Here is a 22,212-nt window from a genome sequence, read left to right as displayed (position 1 = left end):
AGGGCTAGGAGTGGGGCTCGTCGTGTACCCGAACCCCCCGCGGGCTCTACTGGGCCCTTTGGCTCCCCGAAGGAAGGCAAGTTCAGGTTTATCATTTCAACGGAAGATGAAAAATAACTGTAAATAAGAAATTCTGAATTATGGTGCTTACAATTTAGTAGTGTATGAATAATTTTATGTCAATTTTTTAGCAAGAATTTATTCACATCTGCCAAGAACATGTAACCCCATGAATGAAAATCATCTGCCGCTAGCGGGAACCAGTTGCTAACAGTATCTGTTCTTCTTGCTTGCTGGAAGCCAGCAACCTGCCCCTCTCCTCGTTTTCAAGTTTAAAATTAATTGCTTCTATCACTCAAAATATTCTGAACATTTTAATCTTGCTACTTTTATTTGTTTATTACTGTGCAGTAATTATAATCCCACAGGGACTTTTTAGATGTTAATAAAGAGCACTGCACATCACTCTTCCTGAAGCTTGTGTGGCACTATAAACATCATGCTGAGTTTAAGTTCCCCCTTCTGAGCATTTCCTTAAAAAATCCAGTATTTGTTAAGAGAAAGGAGGGGATTTTTTTTTCTTTTTAACCAAAAGAATAGGGGAAAAAAAAGAAGTAACTTTAGCCTCACAATCTGCTAGCTACATAAAGCAGTAAATGTTTAGTTGAGACAGGGAAAAAACAGAACTGCTGGAGATTGGTTGTTTCCTTTTGGAGGAAACAATAAATGTGCCCTCTTGTATTTTAACAACATTACTACTGGGCCCCCTAATTACACAAATATACTTGTAATAAACTGCAGAAGAGAAGAGCTAAAAAAGAATCGTTCTGCACAGATCTTGTTCTTCAACGCAAAAAAGCAGCTTTTGAGTAACCAGTCTTTTAAACCTAGGAGCAAATGAGAAGATCGCGGTATTTCAGCGCTGACTTCTCTGTGGTGGATCATTTGTCTTTGGGGACAGGTGAAAAGGGGAAGCCAATCGGCCACGGGGTGTAAAACTTCTCTCATTGGTGTGAACGCAGCTTTGACCTCCGAATACAATAGTTCTTGCCACTCCGTGGCGTGCGTTTTAATCAAATTACAAGAACATTAGACTCCGTATCCACAGAAGTCTCCGAGTGTTGCGCAGCATTACAACCTAACACGGCGAATGCCGAAATGCATGAAAGAGGCCATAATGATGCAGAAACGTGTTTAAGTAGGCCCCCAATATTTTTTAAGAAAACGCTGGCTTTCATTTTGCTCCTCAATCCAGAACCATCAGATGAGAGCTGTTTCCCTGCAAATATTACAGAATAGGGGAAAAGTAATAAATCCGTGTAAAAAGTAACAAATCAGGGCAAGGGAGGAGGCTGGCGCAGAGCGGTCTGCGCTCCTCGCCGCGGGGACCTTGGGCGAAGGCCGTCCTCCCGTCCCTGCGCTGGTTTTGATCGCCGCACACACCGCACGCGCGCTGCGTTCCCTGCGTTCACCCGACACGATGCGAGGCCACGCGCCGATGTGACAGCAGCTGACCTGATACCCCAGAACTGCCACTACGAAAGTGTTTTTGAGGATGAAAGCACGAAACAAAACAAAACCCGCGCTTGTCAGGGGCCGACCCGGTGTGGCCCGGCCCCAGCGAGAGCCTCGGCGCGAGGCATCACACGCGGCCGTGCGCGAGCCAGCCGAGTGTGGCACGCGGAGCTAGTGCTGCTGGTGTCACCGACAGTTCTGGCTTGTAAAAAAATTACTTTTCTCTGGTAAAATAGAGATTGTGGGTGGAATCAAACTGCTAGTAAAAGCTTCTCCTAACTTTCAGATGATTTTATGCCTGAAGGATTGGCCACCAACCTTTAAAGTGGAAAGGGGACACATGCACACACACTCTATACATATATATATATATATATATAAATATGTATAAGTATATATAAATATGACCTCCTGAGGATATTTCTGAAATAATAGTTTATGCTTGCAATCACTCTAGATCACTAGGACTTTACCAACAGAAGTATTGCAGATGGATGTAATCAGCTTACAGATCTTTAATATTCACAGTCTTTAGGTCCATACACAAAATTATTAAAGTACTAAACAGTCCCCTGCCTATTTCTCAATGTAAATAAATGTTTTCCAGAGCAAACATTCCTAGAAAGCAATAGGGTTGTATGCAGACGCTACAAGGTCCATCATGGGCAAAAGACAGAGAGTAGATGTGTCTGTTGGGTTGAGGATCAGGTCACACTTTGGCAGCGACGAGGTTGCAGTTCCTGGGTTTCCAAACCGGGAGCTGTGCCTTACTGTGCCCCGTCTCACCAGAACCGTCTTGGTAGTGCATAAGAAAACCTGATAATCCCAAAGAAAAACGTGAAATGGGTCATGAAGCCCCGCTTCCATAGTGAAGAAGGGCGCTCAGGAGTATCTCTTTAAGCAGTAATCGAGGTCTCTAATCATTATTTTCCAAAATCTTTCTTCCCCTGCCTCCACATGCCACATTTCTATCTAATAATCCTGGCTGAAATCCAGCGGTAACACCAGTGGACCTCCCACAGATAGGACACCTGAAAAATTCCCAATCGATGTAAGAGCAGGGACGCGAGACGAGAGCTCTGTCCGTGCAGCGTTTCCACCTCTAGGCACGCGGACCTTTCCCCTGAATAGTTTGTTGGCCCCAACGCAGCAGCAGCGCTAATCTTCCCGAGCTGGCCTGACCTAGGAAGGTGCAGATGTTTGTTATTGCATCGACAAGCTCAAAAGGGCCAGTTTATCGCGGCCTCGCGGCACGGCTCACATTGTACACACCTTCCACGTCTCAGTGGGGCTGACTGCAATCAACGGCCGAGCTTCTTATCTGGTGCGCACATGTCCGATATCTTGTGGTTATTTTGTAATATCCCACAAACTGCTTTCTCAACACAACCAGAATCTGGGATTAAGCTAAGAAATCCAGCACGTCATACGTTTTCAAACTTGGAAAACAGGTTCTGGGATTATTTCCTTTTTTCACAGTAAACCACAAGAAAGGCTCGATTCCCAGTGCGTGCGACTCCCGCCGTGCTCCTCCTGCAGACCCTGCGCAGGTGGAGGCCTAAACGCTGGAAACAATTCGGGGGATGCCGGAATTGTTGTGGCAATACGATACTAAAGAAGGATTAATTAGATTTATATTATCTATTTGGGCAGCTGTTCTGTAGATGAAAGGGAGGCTAATGCAAATTAAATGCATAAGCCTAGAGAGGCCAATTTGCACTCGCTCCTCCACTGGCGTACCGAGTCCTTGCCAGCGCAGGAACGGGCCCGTTCCAGTGACGAAAATTAGGCACTTGGAGACACCATCATCTGGGCTCTCTCTTTCAAGTGTTGCCAGTAGATGCACAATATATACATGTACTTTTAGAAGACTTTTATTTTGAACTCAAGATGTGAATCTATGGTATTAAGGAAAGCAGAACACAATCCTTTATTTAGCTGCACCTGCACCTTAATGCCTAATGAGTTTAGTCTGATGGAATCCAGACCTCAGGAAGGATTATAAATTCTCATTTGATTTCATTTACTTCTAAAATACCTTAAACCAGCTGTACCAGTCTAGAATCCAGTCCTTCCTTCTGAATCAGTTTTGCAAATGTCATTGAATATTTAGCTGCATTAAGTAACTTTATGCTACATAATAATACACCAATAGTAATAAAGAACAGAAGGCAACTTGAAAAAAACATGTAGTGGAAAGATAATTAGCAGCATATAAGCTTGAAAAGCATCTGTTTATGGGCAAGCTTTTTATAAAGTTTTTCATGATCTGGAAGCAAAATTTGGAAAAGATTGAAACTGAGTTAGTAGGCAATATCCCCTCCAGCAGGTCTGTAGTAAGGCTGAAGAGCCTTGCAAATGGTGGATGAACGCTGTCTTCAGGGCATTAGCGGTACATTCAGACATTGCTGTCTGTTTTGTATAAACACATCAGAGATGCTTGGGCAGCACCCTTCTCAGGATTACTGGCTCAAGCTGTTTATTATGAACAATATCTAATTTATCAAACACATTTGAAGCCTTCTTAGTTTGCCCTGCTGTAGTTACTGGAATGCATGAGCATAATTTGATGCTGTTGCATCTCTGCATGATCAAATCATTGCATCAAAGAGTTGTATCACATGTTTTTTTTAGTCTTTGCATGTCCTACGTGCGTGCAGATGAAGGTGCCAGTGCTGCAGGCTCCCAGCATCCTGCAGAGATGCTCGTGCCTTCCCTCGCAGGCACGTAGGCGTGTTAATGGACACACTGCAGAGGAGCAGGGAAGCTTACAGTACTGGTACCCTCATCCTCCGCGGATGACCACACTGGCAGACACCAGTCGCTACTAGACGGTCTTCCTTCACCTGAGATTGGATTGGAGCTGGCTGAAAACATTTTAGGGAAACTTTTTTCCCTTCTCCCTGAGCTGAAATTTGGTCAAAGCTGAAGAACATCTTTCCATTTCAAAGTTCTCATTTCATCCCAAATAGCCCATTTTAGGTTTCCCGGCAGTAGTCTTGCACATGCTGCCTCTTCTCTTCCCTGGCCGAAGGCATGTTATTTCCGATGGGATTTGTTCAGCCACTTGTCTCCTTGCCTGGGGTTTGTTTCCGTTTGCTCAAGGCTGTGTGTACAAGCAAGGAGAGCAGCCTGCTGGGTTTTGCATCAGTGATTTTTTGAGAGGCTCCAGTCTCAGAGCACATTAGAGGAAGCACCTTGAGCCCCATTTGTCTGGTGGCTCAACTGGTGGATTATTTTTCTCAATGAACCATATTGTCACCAACTTTTCTCCCTGTTTGTGCTCTGCAACCTCCTGCCCCTTAAGACACCCATCACTCTGCTTTCATCTCCTATGGCAGGTACATCTCCTTGCACGACCCTTTTCCATGCTGCAGCTGCCTCCTCTGGCTCCACCGTCCTGACCCTTTCCCATGCCTCCTCCTCCTCCTCCTCCTCCCAGCTCTGTGTTGCCACTATCTCCTTGACCCTTGGATGCACTGGCAAAACGTGCGAGTTTCAGTTCACACCTAATGCTGGCACAGCTTCGTAGTGAAGTCAGCCTCGTCAGATGGGAGCCAGCAGTACAACTCCCTGGTTTCATAGCACTGTGAAACTAGCCTCGCTGTACCCTGAATTACAAAAAGTGAGAGAGAGCAAGGTGTCGTGTAGCAGTCATCTGTTTCAAAGAGGGAAATGAAAAACGTAATCCTGCATTGCCACATACCTCCCACAGCTGCATTCAGAGGATTCAAGATTTAGCAGATGCATTAGACAGAAGCCTCTGCTCTCAGACTGTGCATGCATGCCCACATTACGGTGCAGACAAAGAGAAGAAAGCCAGAATAATGATGTTCTGCCTCTCATTTGGCTCACTGTTCAGTTTGGCTAGAGGGACATTTTTAGAGGAGGGTGCAAAGAAGCGCTCAGGTTGCTTTTGGGAGGCTGGAAACTTTGCAGCGGTTTAGACTGACCCGTGCAGTGCACTGTAAGCGCAAAGAGCGGCGGGAGCCCCCGGGTCAGGGCTGCTGCCCAGGCGCACCCTGCTCTTTTGCAGGGGGGAGCATCTCTGCGCACAGAGAGAAGAGCAAGCAACAGGCTGGCGACGGCGCAGGCTAGCACGGGTGACTAGCCGCCTCGGTTAGCCCCGCTCCCAGGGTCTGTGCGGGAGCTGGAGGCATTTTGGGATGGCCCCAGTACTGGCCGGCTGGGCGGCACAGAGAAGAGTCCCATAACTTCCTTGCACTGAGTTTCCCATAGACTCAGCGGTAGTATCGCCACGGAGTCCCCAGCTTGTCTGGCTGGCTGTCTGGCTGGAAAACTGCCACCTCCATGGTGCCAGGAGAGGAGACTGACAGCATATCCTATTCAGTGCTGTCCTGGATCCCTGCTTCCCAGTAAAAGGGGGGGGGGAAAGCAAGGAGATTTGAGAGAGTGATGAGGAAAGCTCTGCTAAGGAAATGTCCTGATACTGGATTCCTGGAAGGTGAGGGTAGGAATAGGGGGAGGCTGTCTCAAGAAACACCTTCACTCCCATTTATTTGACTTTCTTTCCCCTGGCCTCCCGCCTTTCCTCCATTCCCTCACGCCCCAAATCCTGCAGAAATAGTAAGTGCTTTACAGCAGCTCCTGATTGATGGCAGCACTATGTGCTGCTAAGGTTGCGAATAAGCTGTCCTGAAGAAACACAATTCTTCCCTGCTTCTTTAACTTTGCTTTCCCCCACATTCACATACAGACGCTGCAAACTCAGCATCAGGATTTGCACCGTGCTCGGTCTGTTTACTATTATACGAGTTTTGTGTTCACAGAGCAATCCCACGTGTAAATTTTTCACAGTACCTTTCATCTAGTCTGGCTCTGATTGCAGCGGAGAAACCACAGCGTAAACGGGTACTGCTCGGGGCATGGTCTGCAAGGGAAATGGATTACCTATGCATAACCTGCCCAGATATTTCATGCATATTCTTTAAGGAGAAATTTTTTAACTGTCCAGCACTTCCTTAAAGTAGCTACAATGAAATTCCAATAGAAGAACAGCTTCAAATGCACAAGGCAGCTCGCACTCCTCTCTGTCCATGCCCTCCGGATTATTACGCTTCCCCTTTGCCATCCACCATCCTAAGGAGTTTAAAATTCAGGGCCTCCTGGGTAGCACATGGGACGCCAGGATGTGGCGATTCCCGGCAGCCGCAGCCCAGCACGCTCCTTTGCTGCCCCACTTGCAGAAAACCAGGTGGCTCCGCATCGGTCTTTTAAGCCCTGCCTGAGGTGATTATGACACTAAACCTAACATTGGAAGAACATCAGAAAGGGCCTGGGCAGTTTGTTAGAAAAAATACTAATCTCTGCTCTGTGCAGGCCTTGCTAGCTGAAGTTCAATTTATGCAGGAAGAACTTGCTGCTGCTTTGGAGATAATTAAACCCATCTTCCCTCGACCCGCTGTTTGTACACGCACAATGATACCATTGTTCGGAGTCATGCAACACATATGCTGACATTAAAGTGTTTAATCTTGTAGTACAGTATTCCATTATTTTTTGGACATCTGTACATGATAGAAAGGGTACGTATTAAGGGATTTGTTGACAAAGAAATGGCTAATGCTGATACATGTGTGGACTGAAAGGATCTTTCCAAGTTCTGTTCGGCAATAGGGAGACTGCTCCTTCCCAGGCCCGGACCCTGGCACAGATGTGATATGCACTGTTGCTATTACCACTTTTGAATTTATAACAAGGAGTCTGTGTTTAGAAGAATTTTGGAAGCTCCCTGCTGGGTTTGTGGCTAGGTGGTCTTGCTGGCAACACCACCTTCATGCTGAAAGCTGAAAAAATGAAGTGATGGTTAAAGGAAGAATATTAACTCCAGAGGGCTTTTTTCCCCCCCCCTTTCATAGCAAAAACGCTTATGCTGGATCGCTTTGCAGCCGTGAGCACTAAAGTATTTTAAATTCCCCTGTTTCTCAACTCTTGGGGATGGGGATCAGCATTTTTGGAGCCTGGTTTTGATCTCATTTGAAATTAATGTATTCGTCCTGATTTACAGCAGTAGACAGGACAGGGCTCAGCCTTGCCACACTCCGAATTTACCATGCAGCAAACAGCTCCTCACCTTTACCTCCCTTTACATTTTAGTTGTAAAATGGGTCCATCAGCCCTGAGGCTCGGCGTGCAAGTTACTACCGCTCCCTAAACGACTCCGTGCTGCCGGGCGCTGGGCCTCCCCCGGAGGCGGAGGGAAGCAGACGATGGGCGATGGGCGAGGGTTCGAGGGATGAGCTCGCCGGCCTGCGGCTCCCGCGCCTGCGGCTGAACGCGTGGCCGCGCCGGCTCCCGGCCTCATCCCCCTGCGGCATGTTTTCCCGGCGGCAGGGAGCCTTTGCCCACGTCTGAGCCGCCCACCAAAGCTTCCAGTCTGGATTCGGGGCCCCTTTCATCACACTTGTAGCCCAAGCGGCTGCAAGCAGGCGGGCTCCCCCCTGCCCGCGGCAGCCTCCGCGGTGCCGGGGAAGTCAGCGGTGCCGGAGGGACGGTCTGCTGGCGCAGGGGCCTCCAGCCGGGCTGCTCCTGCAGAGCAGCCAGCGCCGAGCTCGCTCCCGAACCGGCTGCGGAGCAAACGCTGCTCGCTCCGGCCAGGGCGGATCCGAATCAGGCCGTGGCACAAGGAGTTGAATGCTCTCCGCAGACGCAGGCACAGCACGCAGCTAATCATGGGTGCTACCGGGGGGCTAACAGCAGTGTCACCCGGAGCTTGTGTTTTCAGAAGTGCAATTCCTGACAACGGGATGCATTACTGAATTACATAAAAACCACGGAGTATTTTTCTAGTAAGCTTATCTCACAGCCCAGAATCAACGGTGCATTTGTTTTTCCTTAGGTTTCTCCAAAAACCTGCAGTAGGTTTTAGATCAGTTGGAGAGCTGCAGATATCCAGTGTGAAAAAGCCCTTCAAATGCTGTCTTAGCACTCTTATTAAAAGCAGTGTTTTCAGTTTAGTTATGCACAGTCCAGGACATTTGCTCTACACCATTTATTGGGCTCCCAATTTATATTCTTTAACTATTTCTTTAAGCATTTCTTTAGCCGCTGCTTTAGCTGCCTGATGTCAGCATGTAAATCTTTTAGCCAAGAGGATGAAGCAAATGAAAACCAATCACAGCACTTCACATTCCCAAATTCTTGCCATTATAAATTTCCCACAACTGCCCCTGTAACTCTTGCTGTCAAGCACAATGAGGAGGGAAACATGTGCCTTAGCAGACTGTGGCTTGGCATGACATTATTGCAGTCTTTATTATACTCCCTCTTTTCCGTAGAAAAATACAAGGACTGACCTCGCACTTCTTGCTCCGTCAGGATTCCCACTGGGCCCAGTAGGCCTTTTCAGCTGCAGAGGCTGCTGGATCCTACCCCGCATTGGTTTCCTCCTTCTTGAAGCTCACTAACATAAGGAGAAAAGGCCTATATTTCGTAAGCGACATGATTTTATCCATCAGTTTAGGGACAAAGAGATGCAATTTATAGAGGGAACATTTAATCACCGTTAATTAGAATTCCATCAAGAGGTCTCATATTCGGCATCCTGAAGTTTTACAGTGCAGTTTCACAACCACTGCAAACCCAAAGCCTTGCCGTCCCTCCCGCTGCGGCTGGAGGGTCCTGCCTTCCTTCTGCTGGGACCTGCGGCCATGCACCGAGCCAGGGTACGGATGTGATCCTGCTGAGAACTCATCTGGGGACGGAGAAGTTATTTTTCAGCTGAATCCCTTTCCCAAGGGAGGCAGCAGAGGCATGCAGCAGGAGTGACAGGAGCGGACCTCTCCTTTGGAAAGCAGCCTGCAGTTACGCAGGCTGAAGACGATTGCGGCTCAGGCTGAGCTGGTGGTCCCAAACCAGCCAGTTTCTAAGAAACCTCGTGCTCTGCACAGAGAAAATGCAAGGAAGATTCTGTGAAGTGTGTAGTTTTGACTTGGATCTTTACGGGCCGTTACGGAGGGAATTAAAGCTAATTTTTTCTATGAAAATTCAAGCAAGATTTTTGCATTGTTGAATGAAAGTGGTGCAACTCAAAAGGCAGTTTGCCCAGTAAGGCTGAAATCCATGGGCTTGCTGGAGAAGCCAGCCAGCCCTCCGGGATCCCTCCAGGAGTGTTTATTTTCTGTAGATCTGCAATGATCAGAGGAAAAGGAGATAACGGCTTTCCTGCTCGCTAAGCTCGCCTGCGTTATTTCTTCAGTCGCTGGTGTCCGGCGGGCACAGGCAGACTAGCAAGAGCTGCTGGACAGGCCCTCGATGCCAGAGCATGGCGGATTTTTCTTTGGCCTCTGGATCTCCGGCAGGTTTTGCAGGCAACGGTGCTGATGCCTCCGGAGCTGCGTCTCTCGCCGGGCTCGGAGGCCGAGCGAGGGGGTGTTGTCTTTTGGAATCTATTTTCCTTTGACTTATCTTTCAGTCTCAGGAATTCAGGACCTTTAATCTATTTGAGATTAAAGTCCTTTACAAATCCCTTCTGGCCTTTTTTGGGAGTAAAGAAGTTACAGACACCCTAGCGCACATTCCTTTTGGTGCTTTTTTTTTTTTTCCCCATTGTAAATTAGAAACAAGTAGCTTTCTAATTTTTCAATGTGATAATAATGTAATTATTCCACTTGTGATCACTACAATAAATGAGATAACTATTCTTAAAGTATGTTATAAAAAAATTAACATATTATCAGGTGAAAATATTGACTAGAGAATGTAAACGTTTACTTGTTAATTATTCAAAATACACTCCAAGTGCATCATCCAAATGTTACAGGGAGAAGATTAGGATTGCTGAAGTTTTCAGTTCAGCAGCGTGAGCCCAGAATCTATGCATCTCGTGTTTACTTTGCTTGTGAAAAAGAGCTTTTTTATCTCTTCAGAAAACAAGAACATAAAAATATGTAGGTGAGTAGATTCTTGCATGGCAGAAGTGGATCCCCTTGAAATTAGTGGAAATATCTCTCTTGACTTTGCCGGGATTTGGATTAGCTCTTTATCACTTCTGTAATAACTATTTTTTTAACACAATCATTCTTAGAAAATTATTCCTGTGATATTCCTATTTCTTTGCTTAATACAGAGCATTAAAAATTGACATAGTACTGCTGCACTTCATACAAAAGCTAACATTTTATAGTTTCTTTGGCCTGTGTAGACAGGAATAATATAACTATTGCAAGCTATGTCTAAACCTGAATCTTGGCTGTCATGGTCATGCCTTGACTGCCGTCAGTCCGTATTACAAAACCAGTGGTCCAACCAACGTCTACAGAATTAGCTCGGATCAGCTTTTAATTTACCAGTAGTGATTTACAAAGGAGTTTAAAAGAGTTGGGGCCCTAATTTATGGTCTCAACATATTTTGTTGTGAAAATGACCAAAGATAGGATGAGTTACTCTCCCTAGCTTTCTGCTGGGGTATCATTTGCTTTAGATGTTTGGGCTCCCTGGGGTGTTAAAAAGGGATCACTGGCTTTTCTGCCTAGTCTTCCGTTTTGGTCCTGCTATCAGCTGTGTTGCCATCAGTTCTGAATTTCAACCGCTATAACTTTTTCTCCTAATAAAAAAGAGTACGCTTTAGGGCATGTCAAAACAAGTACCATAGATTCTTAGGCGTTTTATCTTCACTTTTCCCGTTTTTTTGGATCTGATACTTGGCTACCTCACACCTCAGCACATGTATCCATCATGTTTTCTTTTAACCGTCACTGTTGTTGCACAACTGTGCCATATTGCCTCCTCTTGCATCACTGCAAAGCCACAACAGAGTGGGTTTGGAGGAACAAAAGACTTCAGAGAGATCAGAAGCCCTGTCTGTATCAGATGGATGATTGCAGTTTGTGCAGTATTCAGATTGTGGACAGATAGCCAACGCCAGACTTTCAAAGAGGCTAAGCGTACTTGCATATTTGCAACGAAGGTGTGGCAAATTTACTGATAACCACTAACCTGAGACTATGTGCTTGTTCTGTTTTGATCACCTTAATTGTCCTGCACATTTTTTGTTGCTTCTGCTTATTTTCTCAGGAATCTGTTGTCCGTCTCCATGGTGCAGCTCTAGGGTCCCATCTTTTTGGCTTTTCCTTGGCCAAAAGGCCAATACCGAAAGGAGTGTCTGATGATCACAACCTAGCGTAGCCACGATTGACTGCCACACTTAGCATGCCACTCTCAGCCCAAGAGCTCTTTTGCACCAGCAGATTTTGAGCCCTGTGTTAAATTAGGTCATAATTTGTATGCAGAAGTTATGCCCCCAAAATGCAAGACCAGTTCTAGAAATGGAGAGATGCGTTTACTGTAGGTTGTTTCTTTCAGTGGAAGAAATCCACTGTTTTCCCACAGTTAATGCACACTGTCTGTTTCATAGCAGAATTATTTTTCAAGGGTGTTCTTCCTTCTCTTATTTTACATCCTTTGATGCCACATCCAAAGCTTTGGCTTCCTCTCCAAGCGGCTGCCTTGCCAAGGCTTTTGAATTGTGACACTTGCTGAGCTAGAATTTCCAATGTTTGAAATTAGGAGCCTCCCCAGTAGGAACTGCACTAAAACCACTAGCCAAAAACCATTGGGTGGTAACACTTTGCAAGAACTATGAACCTACGACAAACACGAGTTTAAGTTCTTTGAGCAAACAGACTATTAACTACATCCAGCAGATTTTCCTATTCTTTGATGACTTCTAAGGGAGCTTTTCAAATGGCTGATGAACAACTGAGATTAAGTCCTTTAAGAATGACCAAAAGTTTCTTATTATGGTATATTGTGTCAGTAGGGATCGCATATTTTATAGACCTAATGGAGAAACTAGCCATATTCAAAGACCTGTAGCAATTCTCCTGACTTGAGTGTTTCAGTGAACACTTTTAAAATACCATTGCCCCCCTCCTTTTTTTTTTTTTTTTTAACACTCCCCTATTCAAACTCCTCAGGAAATTAATTGGAAACAACCCTGTTGCAGTATTGTCAAAGGTCTGACTAACACCCATCAAACCCAGGAAACTCCGACTTCTTGAGCACTCCCCTGCTTGCCTCATGCTGTTGTGCTTAAGGTATTACTGGGGTCTACAAAAAGTGCATGATCATATATACTGTACCATATGGTCACAAATACCAAAGCACAGCAGCATGAATTAAGGATAGGATTTCAGCCTTCATAATGAAGAGTCTTGCTTTTATGAGTTCAAGTCAGACCCTTAACGATATTTTAACATAGATTTTGGTGTTTAATTATGTAATAAGATTTACTGCAGTCATCTAACAGATGTTGATTCAGGGTCAGTGTTTCTCATAAATTAGTTCTGAAAGGATTTGTTACTTCTGGGTCAGCAGATAGGTCCAGAGTGCAAAGAAAAAAGGGGAAAAACAATAAACACTGAGTTGAAGGGTTTCTTGGGATTCTTTCTTCAGTTACATATTCACATATTTTCATGATCTTAATGACTATAGCCACAGGAATGTTTGCTTTAACACTAAAGATGGCTCAACCCAAAACCCTATATCCAAACATCTGCAAAGCATGGGAAAGTTCAGACTTTGGAGATCTTTATTTTATGGCCCTGACCCATTAATTTTTCATACTAATATGACACATTTTTCTAAGGCTCTAGCGTGGAAATCACTGTGGGCTCTAGCAGCACCTGAAAAAGTTTTATCTTCATGCGTTTGTTGTCAGGCTACGCGTACAAAGCACAGCTAGAGACTGGTGTGGGCCAGCAGAGTTGCCGTCACATGTGTACACTGAGAAGGTGCACCCGCCTTTCTTTGAAAACTTAGCCACCCCATGTTTTTGGAAGCAAATCAGATTTGTACGTCCTACTGTTAGAGCTCTCTGAAATACACCGTGCTGGTGATGTTATCCGTAATATAATTAAAAACACCCAACATGTTCGTTCTTCTATAGTTGTGGTTAAAGGAGCTGCTCCGTACTAAAATATTTTTTACTCCTCTCTATAATTTAGGCATGAACAAATTCCTCTGAGACTGAAATCATACTCTGTATCTTACTCTGCTGGGAATATTTGGGAAGAAAGAGGCTGAGGCACATTTAATAGCATTGCTAACACTTACAGGGCAGTTTTAGCCTGCCAAGTGTTTTCCAAACACTGACAAATATTCACAGTATGCCCCACGTCAGGGTATGCGGGACTAAGTGATCTTCCTAAGGCTGGACTAGAGGTTAGAGCTAGGAGTGGAACAATAGCATTGTTCATCCAGTGCTCGCTAGGACTGCCCAACCTATAAAAGCATTTGCTGAACTTAATCGCCTCTATCTTGGAGAGCTTAGGGGTTTAATGCCTAAAACACTCCCCTAAGATGAATCCCAGCTACCAGCAAGAACTTTGAAGTATTTATTTCCCTGAGCAGCTATCATACAGTGGCCAACGGAGAGCCCTGCGCTCCCAGCAGAAATAACATGCGAGATGAGGGAGAGTCTGTAGCCAGCTGCTGAATCTCGGCCAGTAAAACAGTACCGAACCTGCTCTGGGCGCGCGTTTGGACGTTCAGGGCTTCCAGGAGGCTCTCCGCACTCCTTCCCCGCCACGAGGGAGTGCCTTGCGTGTGCTTAATCACTGATGCTAATGCACATTAGTGCGGTGCAGCACTAAATTTAAAAAGCACGTCACAGACTCAGGCTCAAAACTCTGCTTTTTCAGGAGTAATTCCATTTAAGTCAATGGATTTACACAATGGATTTACTGCTGCCAGAAGAGAATCAGGCCTGTAGAAAGACACACGTTCTTTGCCAAGAAAACCTCAGAGCTAACTACTTGAATCGTGCACTCGAGCTGCAGGGAGGTCAAGTGGACAGACGACGGCACTGGGACACTGGGGAAGCCCCTGGTTCAAACCTCAGCTCTCAGAATGCCGTGCTGCGTGCCCTCGGGCGAGGCGGCGCATCCCCTCGTACCTCTGTTTCCCCGTTCTCCTTTGTCTGACTTGCCTGTTTAATTTGGAATTTCTTCAAAGGAGGGTGCTTCGCTTTTATGTGCGCTGGATGGGGCGCTGACGCTTCTCCTCCCCTTTGCCGGCGGGGTTGAGGAAGCTGGTTGGAGGACAGTCTGCAAATCTTTGTTTCCTCACAGCACTAACCACCTGCTTCGCTATCCACAAGCAGCGTTGCCCAAGACAACCAGTTGTATATCAGCATGACGGGCAGAATTATCACTCGCTGGCGTAACGGGCCGCCCCGACACGTACGGGGAGGAATCTAGCAGCTCTTGTTGTTGCAAAGTCACTGTTAGGGGCTGTTGGTGGGCTGAAGAATTTGCTCGCTTTGAACATTTGCTTTGTAGCTCTGATCGCCAGAGATGCTTTCAGACAAAAGCTTCAGCCCTGCGGAGCAGCACTCTGCTTCCCGCTGGCTCAGGGTGTGGGTCACCGGCATGGAAAGAGGCTCAAGGACTGGAATTTGCGCGCGTGTATGTGTGTGTTTAATTTTCATAAGCAGAGTTAGGCCGAGAACCAGCACTCCTGAAAAGCCCCATCTGTTTCTTTGAGATCCTTCATGCAGCAGCTTGGCCGCTATCGGTGGCAAGCGTCCAGAGTCAGTTGTTGAGTACGAAGCTGCCAAAATCATTAAAAGACAACGGTCATCCACACCCTATACCAGCCACTTGTAAAACCGTTTCAAAGAGAGTCTGGTAAACACGTATATACTTATAATAACCCCTATAGAGTCACATATTTCGTAGGTGCCTTAACGAACCGAACAGCAGAGTGAGATAGTGCAATCAGATATTCCTGCCCTGCTGTGCTGTGGCGACTCGCAGCGCGTTTGATGGCTGGGGAGAGCGGACGGCGCAGGTGGCTAACGGGCTGCTTTTCTGTTCCAGTGGAGCATGACCGCGAGTTTCACCATCAGCGCTGCCACTACCGCGAGTTCAGGTTTGATCTCTCCAGAATCCCGGAGGGGGAAGCGGTGACGGCTGCCGAGTTCAGGATATATAAGGATTACATCCGCGAGCGCTTTGATAACGAGACGTTCCAGATTAGCGTCTACCAGGTACTCCAGGAGCACCCAGGAAGGTGAGTGATCGACAGGGACGTGCGGACGAAACCAAAAGCAGAGCACGTCCCTTCAAAGAGTTATGTCCGATATGCTTGGAAATACTGGTGCCAGAGTGTCAGCAGAAGCGTCTTAAGAATTGGCTTTAGGTGTCCGGGGTTATACGACGGAATCTCAATAAACGTTCATGTAGCCACCACTTAAGTATAAGGGGTCGACCATCAGCTGGCCCAAGCACCCTCCCCCCAGAGCAGCCGGGAGCAAACACTGTGCGTCCGAACATGTGTCTAGTGCCGAAAATGATCATAGACTCAAAGTATCTCATGATTTCGGAAAGACCTACCCTCTTCTTCCTGCTGCTTATGGACCCTGAGGTGGCAAAACCACATCTGAGCGCTTCCTTTCTAATTGTATCTTAATTACTAGCCTTTATTATGAAAGGCATTTGAGATCCCTAATTAACAAAGACAGATGACACCATGCTCTTTATATTGACTGATTGTTTTGTGTGTGCAAAACTACAAGATGAGCTATTAAATCCATTACAAGCAATTATTAATGTATGCCAAGCTCCCTGACAAATCCTCCAGGGAGCCTGAATAAGAACATATGTTTAATTTTCTCATCTGTTTTTAGTTCCAATTAATCAGCAATCCCAAACTGTTTATCAAAGGCACTTAGTTGAGTTTGCACATATTTCTTTTAAATATAAGTCCTACCAAAAATGAGACTGCATTTATTTACATGGAAAGTATTTTATAATCACAGCCTAGTCAGAAGTTATTCTCTAGAACCACTAAATATGTAGTAATAATGCTACAGCCCAAATTTCAGTTTAGGTAAAGAGAAACACTAGAAATTGCAAAGGGAAAATTCCAAAAGGATAAGAAAAAATAGTGTAATCAGGATTCTGGCTTTCTATTTTTATAAAAGCTAACAAAAATGCAAAAAAAATCAATTTTTTGCAATTCATCATCTATTAGAAATATGATAGGAAACCTTATCAACATTTTTAAATGGTGAGAATTTCAACCAGCTTTGCTATATGGTAAAATTATTCACACACTCATGTGCTTTCTTCCCCATCTGAAATTTCAATTTTATTTGTCAAAACTCATGGTTCTCATGACATTTCTAATGACACTATGATTTACATGGTTTTGGGTCTATGTTAATATTAATCTATCTTATCAAACAAAGATAATTCAAACTGTATATATTTTACTAGGCTTTCTTAATGGAGAAGGCAACAAGCCGTGTGTGTGTGTGTGTGACCCAAGGGACATCCTGCTGATCACAAGCATTTAAGTTTATTCCATCTTAGGCCCTTACAGAGGCAGAAGCCTCCCTGCGTTGTGCGTCTTGAGGAACCTCTATAGCTACAAGCCCTCGGGGATGACTTTTCACTCCTGGTAGAGAAGAAGCAAAAGATGAGTTGGCAGAGGAAGAGGCTTTGCCAGCGCGCTGGGGAGCTGCCAGAGACAAGCCGGGAAACACGTTTCCGGAGTAAATGTCCTTCCTTCAATTGATGCTGGGGAAGTTTTCCTTCAGATCCTGATTAGTGAGGTGCCTACTAGGAAATTTGCTGACAGAATTAGGATGGCATTTATTGCCTTAATTCTAAGAGTCCACGGGTTTTTTAAAGCCGTCTTCAGAGAGGGCTGCAAGCTAGCCACTGGGGATGGTTGTGTGTACACAAGTGCCTGGACCAGCAAGTGTTCCTGCAAGCTGTCTCCTTCACAGCTCTCCCTTAAAAGAAAAAACTGTGCAAAGGGCAAGCATATGCATGAACCACTGGATAGGAGAGGAATCTTGCTAATTATGTTCCAGCTAACAGATTAGATGCAATTTTACTGCACATTCATCCCAGGAACACCTTTTCATAACCATGTTCATGCATATTCGCCCCTTGCATACGTTCTGGCAACGGTGAGTTTTGAACTGTTTGTACTGAAAAAAATTTCCTGTTGATTTGGATTGACCCAAGGTAAAAATATTGTCACTACCATTTGTAAAAATATTTGCTCTTTTTCTGCATTATTCCACTAACATTTTCCATCCAGCTCTGTCACAGACCAGTCATCCAAGTTAGTGTGTCATTGGGCAAGTGGAGAAAGAAAACAAACTCTCTCCGACGTTGATCAAAAAACACCCATTCACTTTGATGCTTCCTTGGCTGTTTGTCTCATCCTGAGCAGGCTGGAAAGTTAGACCCGTCTGACGTTGTTAGCAACAAGAACAAAACAAAGTCAAACCCTCCCTGCCACACACAGTTAAGAAAACCTTTGCTCACATTTTACTTTGTAGATCCCTCTCCCTCGAGCATAGCAGGTAAAATGGCCAACGATAAAAAGTGGGTTTTCCCTCTCCCTGCTCTCTTAGGACGACCCAACAGTAGCGTGATCTCCCGCGAGCTTGCTGCCGTTGCCTAGGAGAAGACCCTTTTGGTATCTGAGACTGCAGATATTCTCCAGGCCTGTGCTCCCCCCTCCAAGAGCACCCCTTGGTTAGGCACCCCGACGCACTGAAACGTGCTCCCAGGCTCTCCAGATGCAGCCGTAGCATCTGGTCTCCTTTGTAACAGGGCGAAATGCAGCAGAGATCAAAACACCCTCTAGGGCCACAACAGCAGCATAGGATTCACCCAAGTTAAGGCTGGGTGGAGATTTTTCCTTTGAGGATGAAAAGGCCATTGGATATGCTGAGGGCTTGGTTTTCAGCTAAACCTCAGCTGAGCCTCTCTGTTCTGCAGGTGCGATGCTGTGCCCTCAGTTCAAATAAACGGCAAGTGCTGGTAGTTCAGCAATTAATTACTTGCTTTACAAGTTCAGACAGGTTGGCAGATACTAAACAGCAACATCTGTGTCTGCAATTTATTGTGGGTGAAAAATACAGACAGAGGTCTTTCCAGACAAACAGCTGCGCCCACAACAGACAGCCCTTTCTGAAATCCTGCCCCTCAATAATATTGACATTTGGACATACTAGGGAAGCTCTCATTTATCTGCCTGCCCAGTAACAGCCATAAAGCAATCGTGCTAGTGAAAATGATGAATACCACACTCGTGGCGTCAGACTGGATGCCATTCTGGACTTTGACTAATAGAAATTATATTTCTGTGGAACTGAAGATATTGATCTTAATACAGGTGTAACAATAGCTTGTGGTATGTAAGAAATCAGACTAAATGAACAAATATTCTTTCTGACCTTTCCAAATCTATGAATTCACTGCAAGGCAGGCTTTCCAAACTGGCAGCATTTCCTTTATAAAAAGGCACGTACAGCATTCTTTAGTCACAAAATATCGGTTATTCACTTTAAGCAAACAAGTACATTCATGAACAAAAATGTTCCTAATATCATAAACTCTATGAAAACAGTTGATGTTTTGAATAATATAACATGTTTCAAAGCTTTCGTGTGCATAATTTAAAGTCCAGTGACGCATGTCCAGCTTCCATTTGGCCTTCATAGTTCACTTACCCAAGAACTTGGGAAAGAGTTTTGTAAAGCCAGCGAGTGGGTTGAGAAACATCCCGAGCAGCCTGACCATGAGTCCCTGTTTGTGGTCAAAACCCTGCTAGCTGGAACTGAAGGTTGCCACCAGGCAGCCTGATGTTGTACAAGCCTCTGTCCTGGTCAAAGCAAGAATTTCAAAGGGATTTAGGTGGCTAAAAAGACACGCAGGTGCTTTGTGGGATTTCTAACAGCAGCTAAGCAGGCTGGACACCTAACTCTTATTGAAATTCATACTAGGGTATTTTCAGAAAGCACCCGTGGAGTTCTGGGACAGATTACCAGCTGGGGCATCAACCTTAGTTTATTAACACGAAGCTGCAGAGCAAATCCAGGCTGTAGAGCTCTCCTCAACATCAGAGCTCAATCCTGCCTCTGCCCGCGCCTTCAGAAGCTAAAATACCTCCTCCCTGGGTTTCATCACTGATTCAGTGGACACAGCATTTGCAGTGTGGAGTAAATCCCGATGCCTTTGAAGTCGATGGGAGTTTTGTTACTGGCGAAAATAAAGGCAGGTACTTGACCAGCCTTTGGTAATTGAAATGTAGTCGCTACACGTTCACTTTGTGGCCATTATGGATTTCGCAGGCTTCAAAGGCAGCGAGTGATGTGAATGCTCATGTTACCAGCCCTGCAGAAAAGCCAGACCTTGCCCCATGCATGCCTGGCTTTGACGTGCAGCTGGAACGCTTTACTTTGTGTCTCAAGCTGCGGCAGCTCTGCACCCCTATCAAGCCTGACCCTCCCCAGACCCCTTTCCACCGTTCGTTGGAGCCTGTCTCCGTGTTGTGCATTGAAACGTAATCCCAGTAACTAAGAACGGCTTAGGCTCGCCCAACAGGCTAAGCAAGCGGGCCTCATCTCTTTTTGTGCTTTTTAAAGTACCAGTGTGATTATTCTAGGGATGGGATAGCAAAGAAAGGTGTTTGTTTTAGTACTGTGCCCCAGAACCCTGCCTATATCTGCAAGTACTCCAACAGCATCCAGAAAGGTACTACATCAGTTTTGATTTTTTTGTGTGGCTTGTCCGCACAAAGGTTGGTGACTGTCATTCTGATACGCTCTGGGGCATAGCGGCAAGGGAACTTCTGCCTGAAAACCACTTACCCCTCCAACACTGGCCCTGCATTTAGTTATCTCTTTCAGACCATTCCTAAAAGCCACCAGAGCCTGAAAAACTTATAAGAAACCTGCAGCTCACTTCACAAGGCACAGCTCTGCCCAGGCACTCGAGTGGCTGCTGCAGGAGGCATTTTGCCTGCCCCAGTGGGCTCTTGTTCAGCTAAGTGATGCGCTGATGAACAGTGATTTACTACTGAGCAGAAACACTGCATACAAAGTGTTAGAGGTGCATACAAAATCTCCTTTCTCTCAGCACTGCTTTCATAAGAAGCTTCACTTTGCACCTCTCTATAGCAAACTCTCCATTTAATCAGTCTTTGATACCTAGATCTTATCCTTCTCAAACACTGCATAGAAAAGGGACCATGACTACTAAGGATGGACAAGACAGAATAAGAATCTGCTGAAATTTTAAAGTCAATTTAGCTTCTCCCAAGGTCCAGCAGAATTTACCCAGATCTGTTTCACTACAGTCACAGCCAGTTTTCAGAACAGTCCTAGGAAACCACCTCCAGCAAACCATATTCCTTGCCGTTGCCATCCCTTCACCTGGAGAAAACCCCATGCTCGGTGTGGCTGGCAGCACCTCCTCCCAGGAGCTCGGGAAGGATTTTTATCGGTGGGGAGGGAGGGGAAGGACGGCAGGGTATGCTGAGGCGCGCGGGGCAGGGGAGGTACGGGAGGAGGGCTGCCGCAGGGCTGTGTACAGAGGGTGTTGCAAACGCGCCAGGGAGAGGCCCACGGAGATCCTGGGGCCCTCTCAAAGTAGGAAAGTCTGAAAAATATTTTCCTAAGCTTGTCTTTGGACAGCTGCAGCTGACTTTAAGCAATGACACCAAGCAAATGAGTCTGGATACTGCTTTTTTTTTTTTTTTAAATCCAAACAGATGTCTTCCAACCCCAGATCTCTTCTGCCCCTCCAAGGATGTCCTTTCTGCCTTCTCCCTCACGTGCTCTCACCTGGACGTGAATTGCTAGTCTGTCCCTCACCTTCCCCCCAGCCCAAGGCCTTGAGCCGCCTGTTATTAAATTTGTCACCTTGCACCGTGCCTGTGACCCAGGCAGCTCCTCGAGGGTTAGAGTACCAGGCAAGAGGACGGGATAATGCTCCTGATGTCATGGCTGTGGTTTACATGCTGAGTCAATAAGACATTTAATATATCTGTGCCCTAAGTGTTTCCCGCTTTTCTACGGAAGTGGGAGGGTTGTCCCATATTTGCAAAGCAATTCAAATTCTGTTGCAAGGTATCACAATATAGTTAATGTTTAAAATACCACTATATCCATAATTCCTCAAACTCTCAGATAGAGATGAGACCCGTGCTGTGCTGCAGTACTCGGAGAGACGCAGCATGCTCTTTGGGCTGCGCAAATGCCCCCAACACGTACCGTGGGTGGCCGTGCCCGTCCGCACCTGCCTTGGGTAAGTCATCAGGGCGCCAAGTGTGCTAGCAACACGGAAAGTCAGTGCATTACAGAAAGACGCTCATCTTGCAAAGTAATTAAAGTTGCTGAGCGATTCACCTTCTCGCCTGCTGCCTATCGCCCTTCCCATTCATTTTTATTCTGCTTGGAAGTGCTCATTAGTGTTTACTACCACTCGTCAACCAGCAGCTTGAAGTGAACAGAGCTGAAGAGGGGGATGAGGAAGGGGAGTGAAGAAAGCAAGTAAAAGCAGGCGCTTTTTGGTAAAGGGCGACCTTAAATCAGTATAAACTTTATAGCATTACAGTTTAGAGTTGTAGAGCTTCATCTGCTGTTCTGTCCTGCTGCCACTGGATTGCCAACTCTCATTTTTGCACCAAGTCTCTCTTGCTAGTCTATGCTCTTCTTCATGCACCAATTCATTAAGTCAGGAGAATAGGTGAGATACTGTGCTTTTAATTTTTAGATATGCTTTTAGCATTTATGGCTGATGAGATAAACCAGAAAGATATGAGCAAGGTGCATCCTGAAGGCCAAAAAAAAAAAAACCCACCCCAAACCTCAGAAAAAGGTAAAGAGCCCATACCTACTATTTTCATGATTGCTAATCTTGTCTC

General features: G+C 45.7%; 1 protein-coding gene across 1 annotated transcript in view; it reads left to right on the top strand.

The window, feature by feature from the left end:
- Window positions 1–22,212, top strand: part of BMP7 (bone morphogenetic protein 7) — a 46,021-nt gene that overhangs the window by 9,705 nt on the left and 14,104 nt on the right. Inside the window, exon 2 of the mRNA XM_067307787.1 lies at window positions 15,357–15,549. Within this exon, the coding sequence (XP_067163888.1) occupies window positions 15,357–15,549 (193 nt within the window). The remainder of the gene's footprint in view (window positions 1–15,356; window positions 15,550–22,212) is intronic.

Source organism: Apteryx mantelli, chromosome 18 (assembly GCF_036417845.1).
Source record: "Apteryx mantelli isolate bAptMan1 chromosome 18, bAptMan1.hap1, whole genome shotgun sequence".
NCBI lineage: Eukaryota > Metazoa > Chordata > Aves > Apterygiformes > Apterygidae > Apteryx > Apteryx mantelli.
Note: the sequence above shows the minus strand (reverse complement) of the source record. Positions and strands in the feature narration are given on the sequence as shown.